Source organism: Condylostylus longicornis, unplaced genomic scaffold, assembly GCF_029603195.1.
Source record: "Condylostylus longicornis isolate FDR11 unplaced genomic scaffold, ASM2960319v2 ptg000004l, whole genome shotgun sequence".
In the NCBI taxonomy this organism is placed as follows: Eukaryota; Metazoa; Arthropoda; class Insecta; order Diptera; family Dolichopodidae; genus Condylostylus; species Condylostylus longicornis.
In genome coordinates this window covers 20429085-20447711 of record NW_026577973.1, presented here as the reverse complement: position 1 = coordinate 20447711, position 18627 = coordinate 20429085, and the positions used below count along the sequence as shown (strand labels likewise).

At 28.7% G+C, this 18627-nt stretch overlaps 4 protein-coding genes across 7 annotated transcripts in view; 2 read left to right on the top strand and 2 right to left on the bottom strand.

Annotated features, from left to right (window-relative positions):
• The first annotated feature begins 4261 nt into the window (after positions 1–4261).
• LOC129611799 (putative lipoyltransferase 2, mitochondrial) lies at positions 4262–5099 on the top strand. The gene has a single exon (XM_055525144.1). The coding sequence runs from the start codon at positions 4301–4303 to the stop codon at positions 4997–4999; it is 699 nt and encodes a 232-aa protein (XP_055381119.1). The 5' UTR covers positions 4262–4300; the 3' UTR covers positions 5000–5099.
• A 3889-nt stretch (positions 5100–8988) lies between these two features.
• On the top strand, positions 8989–12600 carry LOC129611844 (putative nuclease HARBI1). 2 transcript variants are annotated; one of them, XM_055525250.1, is made up of 5 exons: positions 8989–11371; positions 11428–11866; positions 11926–11951; positions 12009–12070; positions 12131–12600. In XM_055525250.1, exons 1-5 carry the CDS (start codon positions 11238–11240, stop codon positions 12508–12510), a joined length of 1041 nt encoding a protein of 346 aa, XP_055381225.1. In that variant the 5' UTR covers positions 8989–11237; the 3' UTR covers positions 12511–12600. The 2 variants fall into 2 exon arrangements, with proteins under 2 accessions (XP_055381225.1, XP_055381216.1); XM_055525241.1 differs by having other exon boundaries at positions 8996–11371; positions 11926–12070.
• Positions 12570–14123, bottom strand: LOC129611856 (uncharacterized). Its single transcript, XM_055525263.1, has 3 exons — positions 13433–14123; positions 13132–13327; positions 12570–13078 (listed from the first exon to the last, which is right to left on the bottom strand). Exons 1-3 carry the CDS (start codon positions 13447–13449, stop codon positions 12680–12682), a joined length of 612 nt encoding a protein of 203 aa, XP_055381238.1. The 5' UTR covers positions 13450–14123; the 3' UTR covers positions 12570–12679.
• A 139-nt stretch (positions 14124–14262) lies between these two features.
• LOC129611827 (ectopic P granules protein 5 homolog) overlaps positions 14263–18627 on the bottom strand; it is a 40226-nt gene continuing 35861 nt past the window's right edge. For 2 of the 3 annotated variants that reach the window (XM_055525212.1, XM_055525220.1), the window contains 3 exons: positions 17419–17619; positions 17305–17364; positions 14263–17226 (listed from right to left, as the gene is read on the bottom strand). In XM_055525212.1, the coding sequence (XP_055381187.1) occupies positions 16995–17226; positions 17305–17364; positions 17419–17619 (493 nt within the window). In that variant the 3' untranslated portion in view covers positions 14263–16994. The other variant, XM_055525229.1, reaches the window with a different exon arrangement.

The window sequence follows — 18627 nt, the reverse complement described above, 5'->3', positions numbered from 1 at the left end:
GTTAGATATAAAGACATTATTTAAACTATTAACTACCTCGATCTTCTCATTATCTATTAATAAATCAGGGCTCACACACGCGTTCATTACCATACATTTCGTTTTTAGCACATTCAATTTTAGACAGGCACCTATTTAACTTTTTTAAATCATTCATTTTTGTTACACATACATGCACATCCTCATTAACTTTATTCAATAGTTAATGTCTTTATATTTAACAAGTCCCAATGCTAGGAGAGAAATTTGAAAGCACGACCTTATTTTATATGGGTTTTTTTAAATCGAAGTGGCTATTTTTTGAGAAGAAATATTAAATTAAATTCACACTTATTATAAAGCAAGTAAAATTTCGAAAATATATTTGAAAAATCAAGAAAATATATTAATATTTTCATTCATAATTATTTTAAAATTCTAGAAACAGCGGAAAAACAACAAACACAACCTTCGCCTTCAACGTTTTATATGTTACTGAAAGCATTTCATTATTTTTAAGTGAACAGCTTTTTTTTCTCATAGGGTAAGTTAACTCAAGATATGGGAAGTAACTGTGGTGTCAAGTTGAAAATATAATTAATGAAAGATAATTATTAAATATTGATATAAATACGTAGTAAAGAAAAAATTTGAAGAGGGAATTAGAAAATAATATCTAAAATACAATCAAATATTATTTTTTAAATACAAATTTTATAAACACTTCTAAATTTTACCTCTATTTGTGAGAAAAATTTTTAAAACTTAATATATTACCTAAGTAAAAAAATATTTAGAAGGTTTTGGGAAAGACAATAATATATTTTTATGACCGGATTGGAATATCTTTTTTATTTTTGAAATAAATAGTATCTTAGCAAGTGACTCAAAAACTCCGATTATCAAGTAATAGGTTGTCAAAAAATTTTTGTCCGTTTGCGTTTACTATTAAGATTCATACACAGGCAGGGCCATTTTATAAATAGACTGCTCTTGTTTACCTGCTAATAAAATATGAAAGAAGAGCACAACAAAATTTTTGAAGCGCTCAATATAACACGTTTGTAATAGTTTTAAAATAATTATTTAAAAAAAAATTGATTGGAAGTAGGTACTCGTACATACATATTTATTTTTAATAACTTAAAAACTAACTGAAGTTATTTGAAACATTTTTATAAGTAACGTGTAAATAACCGAAATGAGGTAATTCAAATTGTTGAAATGTGTCAACCTATATTACTTTTACTAACATTTTTGTTATCCGACACTACTCAACTTACCTTATTGGGAAATACAAAATGTGCACGAAAAAACATACATCCTTCCTCATTAACATTTGAAACCATACTGAAATATGAATTTGAAATTTTTTATCATTTTTTCTTTCCTCCTCCCTTTCTTTCTTTTTCGTGCAATAGAATTTGAATGGGAAATTTTTTAAAAAATGTGTATAATATCCTGAGATTTTTTAAAATATTAAACTTTTTTTTACTTAAAAAAAGAAAAAAATAATAAGGAATATGACACGATCAGTGGCATTCAAAGAAAAAAACAGGAACGAAGCCAAAAATTCGTAATATTTCGTAAAATTGAGTATAGGGACTTGTTAGATGTAAAGACATTACAATATTGTATCATCCGCGAATAACGCCAAGTTAAATTTTTCAGTTACCCCTTCCGTATCATTAACATAGAAAACAAAGAGAAGCCTCAAGAGTTGAACCCTGTGAAACGCCCAATTTTACAATTTTCGACTCTGACTTAGCCCCATTATGAGGAAGCCGAGGCTGATTCATGCAGGCCTATCAGCTTGACATATTATCTACCAAGCCTATGGAAAGGGCGTTAGCTTTAGAAATCAGATACATCCAATGTTGTTACACATCCAATACATCCCGGCCAATATGCCGGAAAATCCACGGACACCGCTCTTCATCAGCTTGTCAAAAAGGTTGTAAGTATGTTGCGTTATAGATACTGGCGGATACTTTCATAGATATTTCGGGTGCTTGCGACAGCACCAGTTTTGGAGTCACTGAGCAACCGATTACGTCGAGAACAAGGGTAGAAGAATCGAGGCGGTAGTTGGTACTGACTCTTTCATGGTCGCGGCCACTAGGAGCTGCCCACAGGGTGGGTTCTTTCCCCACTTTTGTGGATTCTGGACTTTTGTGAACCAGCTACTTTTGAGATCAGAATCCTGATGCATTAGCTGGTTCTGGCTGCTATTGGGGACTGGTGTAAGAGCCCGGATTTAAATGTGAATGCGCAAAAAGTAACGTGAATACTTTTCACTAACACAAGGGGCGAACCTTCCATGCACCGTGATTCATAGAAGGTCAAGGAACATCATTGCGGTATTCATGTCCTGATGGCTGGGGACGTCAAATTTTTAGGGGTGATGTTGGACAGATTTCCAAAGTGGAGACCAAAGCTATCAAGGCCTTCTTTGCTTAGAAGTCCTTATTCGGGAAGATCTGGGGCTTGAGTCCTCAACTGATGGAAGTCCCCCTCTGTATGAATGCCCAAGACGCGGCAGGCGGGAGCACAAATTGCCATTAACAGGGTACAACGGTTAGCTTGTCTGAGCGCCACTGGTGCTCTGAGGCCCTCGCGAACGGCAGCGCTTTGAGAGGATGCTGAAACTTATTCTCTTGCATTTGCATGTTGGCGGCGTTGCGGGGTCCAGGACTGCATGACTAAAGCTCTTAGAATATATAGGACGTGTCTTGACGGGACACAACTCCATCCTGGAGCTCCTGGCCTGGAAATGAGGAGACCGATTATTTGGCGAAGTTGGGGGCATATGCCTCCTTTATCATACCTGGTTCGAGCGTGGGTGATTCTATGAAGTGTTTTGACCAGGTCGTGGCTGCCTGGGTGGAAAAGCGCGCTTCGGAGCTGTGGTACTCCTGACATTGTAAGACAGAGCCGCTCTTTACTGAGGGTTCTATTACGGTTTTTCATTGGGCATGGGCCCTTTAACTCATATTTACAAAAAATTGGCAGATCAAATACACAGCGATGTAGATTCTGCGACCGCGGAAGGGAGGACTTCACTCATGTCCCACTTGAGTGTGATGACTTGGCCCGCTCTAGATACGGATTTTTCGCGGCCTTGGACTTGGATTTTTATGAATCGTTGTGCATGGTGGGCTTGTTAAAATTTATCGGGAGCTTGAATCTTGAGCTCTAATGATCTGGCGCGGAGATGCACAAAATATCTATATGGTCGAGGTGCTGATTCAATTCGCCCCATACATAACACAACATAATATAGCCCCATTCACTTTTGTTCGCTGCATTCTCTCATTCAAATACGACCTAAATTTTAATTAAATTTAATTAAAATAAAAACCATCCAATTTCCTTTCCTCTTATCCATAGAAATATATGCACCATTACACATCGATCAATCGCAGATACTGCACCAATACACATCGATCACTCGTCTCAAACCCTCTTTTAAAATCTAAAAAGCTACAGCTACAATCACGTTATTCAATTGGAAGACAGACAAAGATTATTCTCATGTATGTACGTAATTCTCCAACTGGCCATTCACTATCTTTTCTAAGATTTTTCCTACGAAAAAAATATTATTCAGTAGCTTAAATTCAGAACAACTTTTTGTATTCTTAACTTTCTCAATCGAAGTTACTATTGTCTCTTTTCGACAAACAGGATCAGAAACAGCGATCTTCGTTACAATTATGAATTAGAAAAATTACAAATTATGAATTAATCAAAGCGCTATTGAATAAACATTTCTTTTAATTATTGAAATAAAAAATATTCACATGTAAATGGTGTAAAGAAACTATTTTCTTTTGTAAATAAGAATAACAATTTAGAACTATACTCCTTTTAAAAGAAAAATATTTAAAAAAAATATTAAAACGATGAATCCAATTTACAAAATACAATCTTACTAAACTAATAGCAATACAAATAAGGTGCAATTCCATAGATTTCTAGAAAACCCAGAAGTACGGAAAAAATCGATACATATTTTTTCGTTGCAGAATGTATTTTCGAATAAGAGAATTAAATCAAAATGTAAAATATAATATACAGTAAAATTGTAAAAGCAATTGTAAAACTAAAAAGATTCGAAAAGTTTGCAAATAAACATGAATTTCTTATTATTTCTTTATATATTGCTCATACTGTTTACGTATTTGAAACAGATGACGTCACAAAAAGTTTTTTTTTATGAACATAGTTTATGGCCTTCTTACCATGATATAGACGAAGTATATATAGCTGTCAAATGGCAGCCGTGTTTATCACAACAAAAAATAATACAATATGTGTCATGAAGAAAATTGTGGAAGTATTTCGCACTGGTTTAATAAGTTATCAAAACGGGTTAAACATACAAAAATATTTTATTTCAGTTTATAATAATTCAGCGGATTTTAAAACATTTAAAAACATCTTAATATTAGCTGAACATAAACCCGTTTACACTATTGGTATTAGATCCAAGAATTATACAATAAAAGATGAAGAAAAGCTAAAAAGTTTTGGAGCAGAGTTTTACAAAACGGACCGTGGTGGATTAATCACATTTCATGGGCCTGGTCAGTTAATTTTATATCCCATATTACATCTTAAACTATTCAAACCTAGTGTTAGGTGGTACGTAAATAGTTTGGAAGAAACTGTAATAAGTACGTGCAACAAATTTGGGATAAAAGCAATAAGAACTGAACATACTGGAATATGGATAGGAAGTAACAAAAAAATATGTGCTATAGGGATTCATGTTTCCCAATATAAAACTAGTCACGGAATTGCTTTAAATTGCAATACTGATTTAAAATGGTTTGAGCACATAATTCCATGTGGTATTGAGGACAAATATATGACTTCTTTGTCTAGAGAATTAAATCGGAATATTACTATTGATATGGTTATACCAAAGTTGTTAGATAGCTTTAGTGAAATATTTGAATGTAAAGTTGTAAAAATGAACTTAGAAACTAGTGAGCCAAAATTATTTTCGGTTTAGAATATTGTACTTTCGGAAAAATTCGTGTACATATCTATATATTAGTTTTTTTTAAATTATTTTAAATAATTATAAAATTATATAATAAATAGTCATTGATAAATTACTGTATGTTGTTTTTAACGACGGCTGACAGATGAAAATGTGTGAAAAATGCATTTTTCGCATGTTTTTAAATACATTTAACACGTTTTACTGGCAAAAATATGAGAGATAGAGTAAAATGTTATATGGGTTAACTTTTAGATCTCATCGTAGTGCATTGAAAAAATAATAAAAATTTTCGAGAAATTTCAAGTTTTGCAAAAAAAATTTCAAAAAAACAATTCTGATTTTGACGAGCTATATCTCGAAATTTATGGCTGGATCAAATTGATTGTATGGCCGAAAATAAAGAGCAATCAATCACCTGTAAAATAATTTAAAGATGATTACTCTATTACGCGTGGTTCCAAAGTCCACATTTATTTTTATGCAGAAAAATGTGTTGTTTTTTTTCAACAGGCTGTAGCTCGAAAACGAGTATGTATGCCCCCACCCACTTTATGCGAACAACCCTGTATAAAAGTCATACATATGTAATTTTTTTTAGATATGTACATATGCATGTGATTTTAGTTATATTAGGAAACACTTTCACATTAAGTTCTAATTCAGTGATTTACCCAAACTACCGTACAAGAACCTTAAAACTTTTACAAGTTACAATATTTTTATTGTTTTTTTTTTTTTTTATAAGGGACAACTTGGAACGACGCATTTTTTATAATGATTATAAAATTTTAAAAAGCACTATCATAATTATAAAATTTAAAATCAAATAATTAGAAAATTATATTCCAAATTAAAATCTAATGAAATGTTTATTAACTTTACTTTAAGTCGTGTATTCTAGATTAAAATATAGCATAAATTTTTTTTATTCAGTGTATTATAATTTTTTATCCTCAGTTCTGTTAGATACATACATACATACATATGTTGTCTGACATGGCGGTACAAAAAAATGTGGAAAAAACTCGGAAAATATATTTAGACAAAATTATAGTTAAAATTTTGAGTTGAAATTTGAATTTTTTATATGTTGTTCTGAAAACTCCAAATTTAATTTTAGAATAAAAATTTTTAGGTTTAAGTCAACTTTTCGTATAGAAAACTCGAAATGAAATTATGCAAAAATCATAATTTTTCCAAATAAAAAAAATAATTCTTTAGAAATGTCATTTCGCCAAAAATACACACGTAATTTTAACAAATTCATTCTCAAACAAAGCAGTGTCCAGGCCTTGATTTTTTGTAGTGCCTAGTTTTCAACCCAGGGTAATAATGTCTTTATATCTAACAAGTCCCAATGCTCAGAGAGAAACTTGAAAGCACGACCTTATTTTATATGGGTTTTTTTTTAAATCGAAGTGGCTATTTTTCGAGAAGAAATATTAAAATAAATTCATACTTATTATAAAGCAGGTAAAATTCTAAAAATATATTTGAAAAATCAAGAAAATATATTAATATTTTCATTCAAAATTATTTTAAAATTCTTGAAACAGCGGAAAAACAACAAGCACAACCTTCGCCTTCAATGTTTTATATGTTACTGAAAGCATTTCATTATTTTTAAGTGACCAGCTTTTTTTTCTCATAGGGTAAGTTAACTCAAGATATGGGAAGTAACTGTGGTGTCAAGTTGAAAATATAATTAATGAAAGATAATTATTAAATATTGATATAAATACGTAGTATAGAAAAAATTTTTAAAGGGAATTAGAAAATAATATCTAAAATACAATCAAATATTATTTTTTAAATACAAATTTTATATACACTTCAAATTTTACCTCTATTTGTGAGAAAAATTTTTAAAACTTAATATATTACCTAAGTAAAAAAATATTTAAAATGTTTGGAAAAAACAATAATATATTTTTATGACCGGATTCGAATATCTTTTTTATTTTTGAAATAAATATTATCTTAGCAAATGACTCAAAAAGTCCGATTGTAAAATGACAGGTAAATTTTTGTCCGTTTGCGTTTACTATTAAGATTCATACACAGGCAGGGCAATTTTATAAATAGATTGCTCTTGTTTACCTGCTAATAAAATATGAAAGAAGAGCACAACAAAATTTTTAAAGCACTCAATATAACATGTTTGAAATAGTTTTAAAATAATTATTTAAAAAAAAAATTGATTGGAAGTAGATACATACATATTTATTCTTACGAGTAATAACTTAAAAACTAACTGAAATTATTTGAAGCAATTTTATAAGTAACGTATAAATAACCGAAATGAGATAATTCAAATTGTTGAAATGTGTCAACCTATATTACTTTTACTAACATTTTTGTTATCCGACACTACTTAACTTACCTTATTGGGAAATACAAAATGTGCACGAAAAAACATACATCCTTCCTCATTAACATTTGAAACAATACTGAAATATGAATTTCAAATTTTTTATCATTTTTTCTTTCCTCCTACCTTTCTTTCTTTTTCGTGCAATAGAATTTAAATGGGAAGCTTTTTAAAAAATGTGTATAATATCCTGAGATTTTTAAAAAAATTAAACTCTTTTTTACGTAAAAAAAAGAAAAAAATAATAAGAAATATGACACGATCAGTGGCATTTAAAGAAAAAAACAGGAACGAAGCCAAAAATTCGTAATATTTCGTAAAAAAAATTGAGTATTGGGACTTGTTAGATATAAAGACATTACCCAGGGTTACATTAAGAATAAATTTGTTGTTTAATAATATTATAAACGTTAATTGCGTTGTAATAGTAAGTAAGAACATCAAAGAACAAATACATCTTTTAAAAGGTATTATACTAAGCGAATAAAATTATTTCGATAGAAATGTTAAGACTAGACGAATAAAAATGTAATTTGACTTGAACTACGTTAATTTCCAAAACTTTGTTGTGATAGTTAATATTATTTTAAGACTTTATAATGGGGTTATTGTGAAAAAATGTAAGACATTAGTAGAAAAATAAATTTTAATTTTTAAATATCTATAATAAGGTAAATGTAATTAAAAAAACTTTTAAATAAATAAAGCTATGCAGTACCTAATGGATGTAATAAAGATCCATACATATTTCTTTTTATTGAAAAAAAATAGCGCTTTTATATGCATATACTAATTCATAAATTTTTAATTTAACAAAAATAAATCGGGAGCAGTTCGCAAATTTATTAGAACTAATATAAAGCAATCCGAACGTAGCTCGTGGTAGAGTAAGTTAGAACTGAATAAAAGTACACTCGGACCTACTTTTCATTTTACGACTTTTTTTGTTTACCTCTAAAATGTTCTGTTTAATGCCTTTTTTCATGATCATGCCATGCCTTTTTGTCTTCTTCACTAGTAATTACTATTACTGGTCTGCTCATCACAATAGAATAAATCAGCACTCGATTGAAAACATATTTTCACTTTGTAGCCTATATTATTTATTCACTTTGTTTACTTTATTAATAATTTTAAATATAATTTTTTTTGCAATCTCGATTGCAACGATTTTTTCTTAGCGAATTCTACTCTTCGCGAACCATATAATTTCGGCGAATCTTCAAGAAACTCATTCTTGTTAATTCATTTCCGCTCTGTATTTAATTTAAAGTAAATTCGATAATTGAATCTATGTTTTGACATCAGCGTTTAATTTTTTGTCCAAATGCGTATCGTTCAATTTTACTTGTATTATTTTTATATTGGCAAGTGATTCGGTCACTGTTGTGTATAGCATTTCATTTATTTTACTTCTCATTTGCTTTTATCAATATTCCATATAAGTATGTGGGAGTATATCGTTCGTTTTTATGAGTATTGGATTTAGTATGTCGTTCAATTTTATTTGTATTGTGTAATATTAATACAGAAGGAAATAAGGAATATAAAATGTAAGTTATTAAACTGCGTTCACTCGATTTTAAAAAAATAAATTTTATTTCACACAATTACAATTACTATACTTAAAAAATAGATTTTAAATTTAATCGAGATTCTAATTAACAGTTTAATTTATTTCATGCTACTGTTATTAATACCAAATTAAAACTTAAAGATATCTTAAAATCTAACGGTATTTATGCACTTTTGGTGGGAACGATAATTTCATGATTTTTCTATGGTTAAACATGTTCGATTGCAGACACTGTGCCAGCAATTTACATGTGAACAGAAATTAGTATTGTACTAAAGATGTAATTTGATGCCTCTTGAATATGTTACTTGACACCGTGATAACTTGTATATCAATTACTAATGTACATATATACAGTCATATTTTTTAATAACTAAAAAAGAAAATTGAAATTCTTAGTGAACGACGAACGATTCATTTTTGAAGAAGTGAACTAATGAGCTAAGTTCAGTAAAGTGATTCGTTTTTTAAGTTTAGTTCGTTCGCGAACGACACATGACTACTCAGTACCCTTTTAAATGGCAATGAGGAAGGTCTGTATCGATTGAATATTTTATAAATTTTAGGAAATTGTTGTTTAATAAAATTTATTTTGAATGAAAACTTACCTTTTTTGGCATTTCTTTTTTGCAAATATTAAATTAAAACTCAAACATTTCCTTATATTAAAATCTTTATGGGTAATTTTAGATGCAAATGATTTTAAATTAAGTAAAAGTATGGTGAAAATATATTTTCCTCATATAAACTCTTTACTTTTTTTAGAAACTATAAAACGAAAATGAGAGTTGCTCTCTCTACGTGGTGGCCTTAGTTACCGCGACTGTGTTTTTTTTTATCTGATTTTTCAGAATTTTCAAAGATCTAACAGATGACCAGATTTCTTGCCCAAAATGCCAGATTGTTTTAACTTTAATTTTTTTAAAATCACTTTAAATTTCTTGTTTTGTGAATTATTATTACTCTAATGCAGGGTTTCTTAACCTTTTTGGTGCAATGGACCCCTTTAAAAATTTTAAATATCTCACGAACCCCTCTGTGAAAAAAAATTGTTTAAACGTCAATTATTATAACTCACCACATGACTGAACTCACCTTTATTTGAAAACACCGTTGTCAACACAAAAAAAACACTAGAAAAAACTATGTACAAAAAAGCACTCGAAAAAAAAATACTAGTAAATACAATACTTTACGAACAAATATTTCGCTTTAAGAATTTGCAAGAACTTTGTGGAACTGAACTGATTCTAACGCACTTTATTCTAAGTGAAATAAAAATCAAAGGCTACTCAGTGTTTCAAATTTTCAAATTTTGACAAAAAAAAATTTTTTAAAGAAATTTTAAAAATTGGGAGCAGAAATTAGGAGCAGTCGGCGAACCCCCAAAATATGATCCATGGACCCCCAAGGGGTTAATGAACCACAGGTTAAGAAACCATGCTCTAATGGTAGTCAAGTATTTGAAAAATAAATATGTATGTATGTATGTACATAAAAAATTTATTTTAAATTAATTGACATCTATGTAGGTGATGTTGAAGCTGGATAATAATTATATTTAATAATTATACAGGGTGTTTCACATAAGGTGGCAAATAATTTCAGAGATAATTCTTTGATCAATTTGCAGTTTTCGAGCTACATCCCATTGAAACTCAACCCGGACTTTTCCCGCATATAAATAAATGCTTATAATTTCGTAACCATATAATTATGTTAACATAGAGTTATCATTAGGAACTTGTTTTACAGGCGATAGATAGTTCTTTATTTTTGGTCTAATAATTAATTTGATTTGAGCCTCGTCAGAGACAAAATTTTTATTTTTTTAACTTTTTGTACAAAAATCGAAATTTCTCGAAAATTTTTGTTATAATTTTTTTTTTGTGTTTTTCGATACGATCTCTAGAAGTTAATCCATATAAAATTTCTCTCTGTATCTTATTGTTTTACTAGTAAAACGTATTAAACGTGTTCAAAAAACATGCGTTGGTAAGTCTATATGACATTCTTTGGTAAACGCTTCAAATTTTTTAGGGAAAATTATATAATATATTGAGCCTTATTCTAGTTGTCGCGTCACTTACGTGACATTTGTCGTTGTCGTTGTCACGTCACTTGAAATGTGGTATTCTAGTTGTCGAGTGACGTGACTGCGAGAAATAAACGAAAATGAAACGTTTCAAGTGAAATTGATACATTTTAAAAAGAAATTTTGGCGAGTAAAGTTCAAACTAAAAAAAAAATTCGGTGTATATGTATATTTATTTTTTGAAATAAAAGGGAAATAAAAAATGTCGTCATTTGCATTATGGTTTACGGATTCATCAGATTCCGAGAGTGATGAAATCGAAAAAAAACAACAATTAAGGATCAAAAGATTTAAGATTAGGGACAACTCTAATCCATTGGATTTGCCAAATGGAGTGTAAGATAATAATTTTTTCAAATACATTAGTTACAAACATTTTATTTTATTCACAGATTTATAAGCTATTACAGACTTTCAAAGGAGGCCTTTCTATATTTACTAAATATATTTGAGGGAAAAACAAGTACCCCTAAAAGGTGTTTTGGAGTCTCACCTATAATTAAATTAGGAGCTGTTTTACGCTTCCTATCTGAGGGCAGCTATCAAAAAGGTGTTGCTAACGATTTATATACAGGTTTAGCGCAGCCTACGTTCTCTAAAATATTAAAAGAAGTTTTAGCAACTTTAGAAGCTGAAATTTGCAGCAGTTTGATAAAGTTTCCAGAAGAGAATGAAAGAAATGAGATTAAATTAGCATTCTATGAAAAATTTGGGTTTCCTGGAGTGATCGGCTGTGTAGACGGAACACACGTTAGAATTATAACTCCGTCAAAAAATCATCAGCATTTATATTATAACCGGAAGGGTTATCATAGCTTAAACGTTATGTTGGTATGTATAACATTGCTTGTTAAATATTTGTAAATATTTTAATATAATGTGACTTAAAGGTTTGCGATCATAAAATGCGCATCAGGTATGTTGATGCTAATAATCCGGGATCATCTCATGATTCTTTTATTTGGAATTACAGCAGGTTAAATGCAATACTTTCAAGAGAAAATATCAACGGTACACGAAATACCTGGATTTTAGGTAAAAGTTTGATTTTTTTTTACTTTTATGTTAATTTCATAAACAAAAATTGTTTTTTAGGGGACGCAGGGTACCCACTTAAACCATACTTGATCACGCCGTTCAGAACATATATAAACAGAGGTGACAGCAGTCAAAAAGGAAGATTTAATGAGCTTCATTCCAAGGTACGAAATATAATTGAGAGAACTAATGGAGTTCTCAAAAATACATTCCGCTGCCTGTTGAACGCTCGGGAGCTTCATTATACACCAGAGAAAGCCACACAAATTGTGAACGTGTGCTGTGCTTTGCACAACTTAAAAATCAAATATAACGTGCAAGATGAACCTGTGGAAATAGAAGATGAAAATGATGAAAACGATGAAGATTTAGAGCAGGATGAAGAAGATGCCTCTTTAATAAGAACAAATATTATGAACTCCATTTTTAATTTATAAATAAAGTTTTTATTAGCAGTAACATAAATACATAGTATTATTAAATTATTAACATAACAGACTTTTTTTTGTACTTGCATTTGTTAACTTAATTAATATCACTTATAGTGAATACATTTACTTTAAAGTTTATCACACATATTATTGTCACAGCATTAAAAATCACATTTTAGAAATTTGCAAGGAAATCACATATTTTACTTAACATTTCGGTTTGTGAAACCAATAAATCTTCTTTATAGGATTCTTGGCGGCGTCTTTTTGAAGTTGATGGTTGTTGAGCACTTGTTGACTGTTGTTGTTGGTCTTGTTCTTGTTCTTCAACTTCATGTATATTTACTGGCGTATCTATTAAATTCCTTTCTTTGGGAGCAAAATTTGAGTTTTCGTCAATGCCAAACACTACGGCGTCATGTGGAACTGTTTTCTGTAAAGACAGTAAATTGATGATTCCTTCATCCATGGCAGTTAGTTGCGCTAATTTAAATAAACCACCGCCAGTTGAATTTAACTCCTTTTTGTTGTGCGCCAGTTTTTTTTTTAACTTCAATTTGTAGTCACACCAAACCTGAAATTTACATAAATTAATTAAATTTTAAATGAAACTTAAGTTAAAATTACCTTCTGCCATCCTGTAGTACTTCTAATGGGCGGACCCAAGCTATTAAGCTTTTCTGTTAGCTGGTTCCATTTTGCATCAAACTCGCATTTGCTTATGCAGCTATTCTCAGCAAATTTAAGGCCTTTCGCAATAAAGGCGTTCTCCGTCATAAAATTCCCCAATTCTTCAAATTGCTTCCTTGTTGTTACTTTTACGCTAAAAATAAAAATTAAATAATATATTATAGGGTTTAATTTATGTATTAAATTACAAAATTTATTATTTTTTATATTTTTATTAAATTGTTTTGTTTAAACTTACATTTTTGGTGTATCCATCTCGCTTGTCACTTGGTAAATACTTTTCGACAAAAAACGTCGTTTCACTACGACATGTGTCGCTCTACAACGACAACTGGAATATACCTGAAACACATTTTCCCGCTATTCCACGACACGTGTCACTGTAATCGCCATTTAGAATAGCAAATTCAAGTCGTGACGACAATTGTCGCTCTACTTCGACAACTAGAATAAGGCTCATTATTTGTACATATAAAAAACATATATGTACATATGTATGTACACGTGTATGCAGTTTAGAACAGATGCTAAATATGGTCAATACAGTATTCAATATATGTAATGTATGTGCATTTATTTAAAAAATCAATAGGTGTAAAAACAAAGTTAAATTTATGATTTAAAATTGAGGTGTTGATAAGGACACAAGTCTTATTTTATTCGGATCGTTAATTGCATTAGTCCTTGAGCAATAAAATAAAATGAAGAATTTTGCAAATTCAAAAAAATTATTTTTCGAATATTTTCCAAAAACATTTCAAAAAAGAAATGTAGAAATTTATTTAATTTGAAAAATGTAATTTTCTTTTTCTAACTTCATACAGACATACATACATGCATGTATAATTTGTGCGCCATTTAATTAGTCAATTTTCTTCTCAAGAAACAAAAAAAGTAGGCTTTGATAGAAGCTGGCATGAAATATACGCACATGCATACAATGCTCATATGCATTTGGCAAATTACAATTTTCTTTTTCGGATTAAAAGGTAGTTTTTCTTTTAATTAAATTAACAATATGGCTTTTAGTGTTTGTTCTTATTTGTAAAAATATCAAAACGACTTCAATAAATTTCTTATTATTTATTTTATGAACATATGCATAGAAACAAAATTAGACGCTTTGTTATTAATATATATGTACATATGTACATACAAATATATGTACTTTTATGTACATTACAATAAGTCCCTATAGCAATAAAATCTTATGTATGTACATATAAAAATAAAAATAATAATGTAAAATATTTCAATAAAACGATCATAAAGCGAAAATATAAAATAAGAAAAGTAATGCCTTATTTCTATATAATATGCACCCCAGCCGCAAAAATATTCGTACATTTAATAAAATTAAAGAGTATTGAAATAATTTCGAATAAGAACCAAAAATCAATCAACTCAAAGGTAATTTATTAATTCAATATTAAAAATATGTATGTATATGGGGTTATTATGGTTTTGCGAAGCGAATGTCTTTGTTCTCGAATTCGTCTAAATGGTATTATGGAAATAAAATTATTTCGAGAGAAACGTCAAAATTAGGCGTTAGGTGGCTGGAAGTAATATTTAAAATTTTGTGATTTTCAGTTGGTAGTTTATATTACTTTGAGACTTTATGATGGGGTTATTGTGAAAAAGGGTAAAACATTAGTTGTAAAATAAATTTTAATTTTTAAATATCTATAATAAGGTAAATGTAATTAAACTAAATTTTTGTAATAAATAATATCTATGTAGCATCTATTGTATATAATAAAAATGTTTGTTTTACTATTTATCCATAGTTGTATAAATATATATGTACATATATTTATACAACTATTTTTTCGTTGATGTATACATATTGAGTATATACATATTTATTATTACATGTAGTTGTGTTAGTATATATAAACTCATAAACTTTTAGTTTAAAAAACATCAGGAGCAGTTCGCAAAATTAGTAGAACTAATGAAAGTAATCAAAAAAAAGGAGGCAGCTCGTGATAGATTTAAATTTGAAGAAATAAAAGTATATTGAAGGAAAGGTCGGCGAACCTTGCTGTGGAGTTAAACGCTCTAGGACTTCTAATAAAAAACCAATTATATTGACTCAGTTTCTGGTAAGGCCAATAGGTTTGATAGATCCTTTATACAAATCCTTCCAATATTTGCATTTTCTTCGTCTTCACTACTATTACTGGTGTACTCATCAAAATAGAATAAATTGGCACTCGATGGAAACATATTTCCACTTGTTTACTTTTTTAATAATTTCAAATGTTGTTTTTTTTTTTTAATCTCAATAGCAACGATTTTTTATATTAATAATAACTTAAAAACTAATTGAAATTAATTGAAACAATTCTATAAATGTCTTCCAAATAACTAAAATGAACTAATAACTCAAATTATTAAAATTTACCACATCATATTATTTTCATTACCATTTTTGTTAGCCGACACTACTAAACTTACCTTATTGAAAAATAAAAAATGTACACGAAAAATCATACATCCTTCCTCAAAAATTTTTTTCATTTTTTCTTTCTTCCTACCTTTTTTTTTTCGTTCAATAGAATTGAAATGGGAAGCTTTTAAAAAACGTGAATAATATCCTGAGATTTTTCGAAATATTAAAATTTTTTACGTAAAAAGAAAAGAAAAATAATAAGAAATATCGAAGAAGACACGATCAATGAAATTTAAACAATAAAACAGGAAAGAAGGCAACAAATCGAAATATTTCGTAAAAAAATTGGACTTGTTACATATTAAGACATTAGTATAAGCATAAGATTCAAATTCTTTATATAAATAATGAGTTCAAATGATTTTGGGATTTAAACTAAACCCTTAAATGAATACATAGTAAAACTCTTAAAGGATATTCAAAAGATAAAGATGTTTATTTAAAAAATTGTTTAAAGAACAATTTGAACTAAAGTTGAAAGAGACAACAAATAAAAAAACCTACACGTGTATTGCAGATACCTTCTGATGTAATAAATGGCTTACTTATAACGGTTTGAAAACATGGTGATGTTATTACAGTAAAAACACATTAATTATATTCTGAAATCTTACAGACAAAGAATAATATGTCATTGTATTTTGAAATATTATCAAACAATCGAGCACAAATAAAAATATAAAAAAAACTTAAGGACTAATAACACCACCAGATACAAAAAAAGTAAGAACAATACAAGAGAAAGCAATAAGAAAAAAATAAATAAATAAGAACGAACCGTTATACTAGAACAACAATGCAAGATTCAAGTCTAATAAGAAATTTTGTGTCTTTACTTACAATTTGTTAATAAAAGATAATAGCATTTCTATATTTTCTTATTTTGTAAATCTCATTTACATAATTATATCAAAGAGAAGTAGTTTTTGTAGAAGTAGTTACCAAAATAGTAACTTAATAAGTTAAGATCACATACTTAAGTTTGTGATCTTTTGTTTAGAAAAACATTCTTTACGAAATAAATTACCTTTGAGTTGATTTATCTTTGAATTTTCATTGTAAATTATATTTTTCTTTACTCTTTTAATTTTAATTATTAATACTCCTTTTTCAATTTTATTAAGGGACGAATACTTTTGCGTTGGACTGCATATTTATATGAACTTCATTCCTTTTTTATATTCGCATTTCATACTACTAGCAATAACTGTACAATACTACAGTACGTATTTACTACTAACTTATACCAACATTTTGTTTTTTTGACTTGTATAAAAAAATAATAAAAAAAAGTTTGCAATTAATATTTGGAATTAGGAAATGTCAATTAAAATAAGGTCACTTAGATTTTCCACACATGTTGTGCACTTTGCATAAAATTTTCGTTATAAAACAGATTTATTAATATGAAAACAGATTCCGTAACGTTTTCCGGCTCCGAATTCTTACAATTTGTTATTATTTCAATGGCTTGAGAAATTTGCTGCTTATAATTTGTGGATTTATTTAGACTTTCATTAATTAGTTCATCCAGAGATAAAACAAATTCTTGTGATTCCTTGGTTTCTGCACCGCTTTAAATATAAATTAACAGTTTATTACAAATACTGAAATATAAATCTTTTAATTGGAAATATATTAATCAATAATACCTTTGATCAGGAAATAAGCTGAATACAATACTTGATAAGCATCTGAACAAAATTTTGCGCCTGGAAAAATTACAATCGTTAAAAATATTATTGCAAATATTAAAACTTCCTCACTTATAAAGACCACTATCTCGTCGTAATCCTATAGCTCCCAATAAACTATCACTCCATCCCTCACATTGTTTGGCAAAGATAAAAAGTTGTCTTGCCATCATTAAAAGAGGTTTTTTAGCATTCTCGGTTAAAACTAGCATTTTACAACCACAAGTTATCACAGCTCCCCATAAAAGAATCAATCTAGATTCATTTATCTCACTACATTAACACAGATTGGTATATTAAAATAAAATACTAAAATTTATTTAGAGCAGGCATATCAAACACGCGACCCGCAGTTCTTGATCCTGCGGCCAGTTATAATTTTTGAAAGTTTTAAACTTTAATTCTTAAAATTTTGTTACAAATATTGATTTAGATCACTTATAAAGAAAGTGTTTAAACCAGTGTGAAGGTTTTGTAGGGGATTTTCACACATACAAAACCAAACAAAAGCATTTGAAAAAACCATACAACTGTATGTAAAATGTAGACGGAACCGAATTTTCACGTTAGTTTTATTCCAGAAATGGAAAGCGACTGTTCTTTAAATCAAATACTTATATAGTTGAATTAGTTTTCATGTCATTTTCTTGAATTTTGTAAACAGTAAACCAGTAAAGTAAATTCGAAATTTTCCATATATTCTAGTTGGAATTAATGATTAAAAATCGAATTTGAAAGATTTTTAGATTTTAATAGATGTCAGAATGAATTTAATTTATTTACTTTTCTGTTGATATTGAAGCACTTGAGGCAAATCAACAATTGAAATCGAAATGCTGTGCGATTCTGTATTAAAGCAAAAATTTAGAGAAGTAGAAATATCTAAATTTGGCAATTATTTATATATCAATTAAGCGTCTTTTAGCAATGATCGGAAGCACATATTTCTGTGAACAATTGTTTTCGATATTAAAACATAATAAAACGGCGTAAAGATTAAAATTAACAGATCAACCAATATCAAAAATATTAAAAATTAAGACTATGAATTAAATTCGAGCAAATTTCGAAGATTTGCAACAGGAAAACGTTGCTAATTTTCTTTAAAAAAAATGATTTTATATTTTTTTGTGTGACTGTATTATTTGGATATTTCATATTTTTTTATGTTGATAGTAAAAACAAAATTTGAGTATAATTTAGAAGCTTAAGTTTTTTTATCGTGCCCGATGTAATGGACGGGAACCCTAAAAAGACCCGTGATGATAAATGAGTTTGACT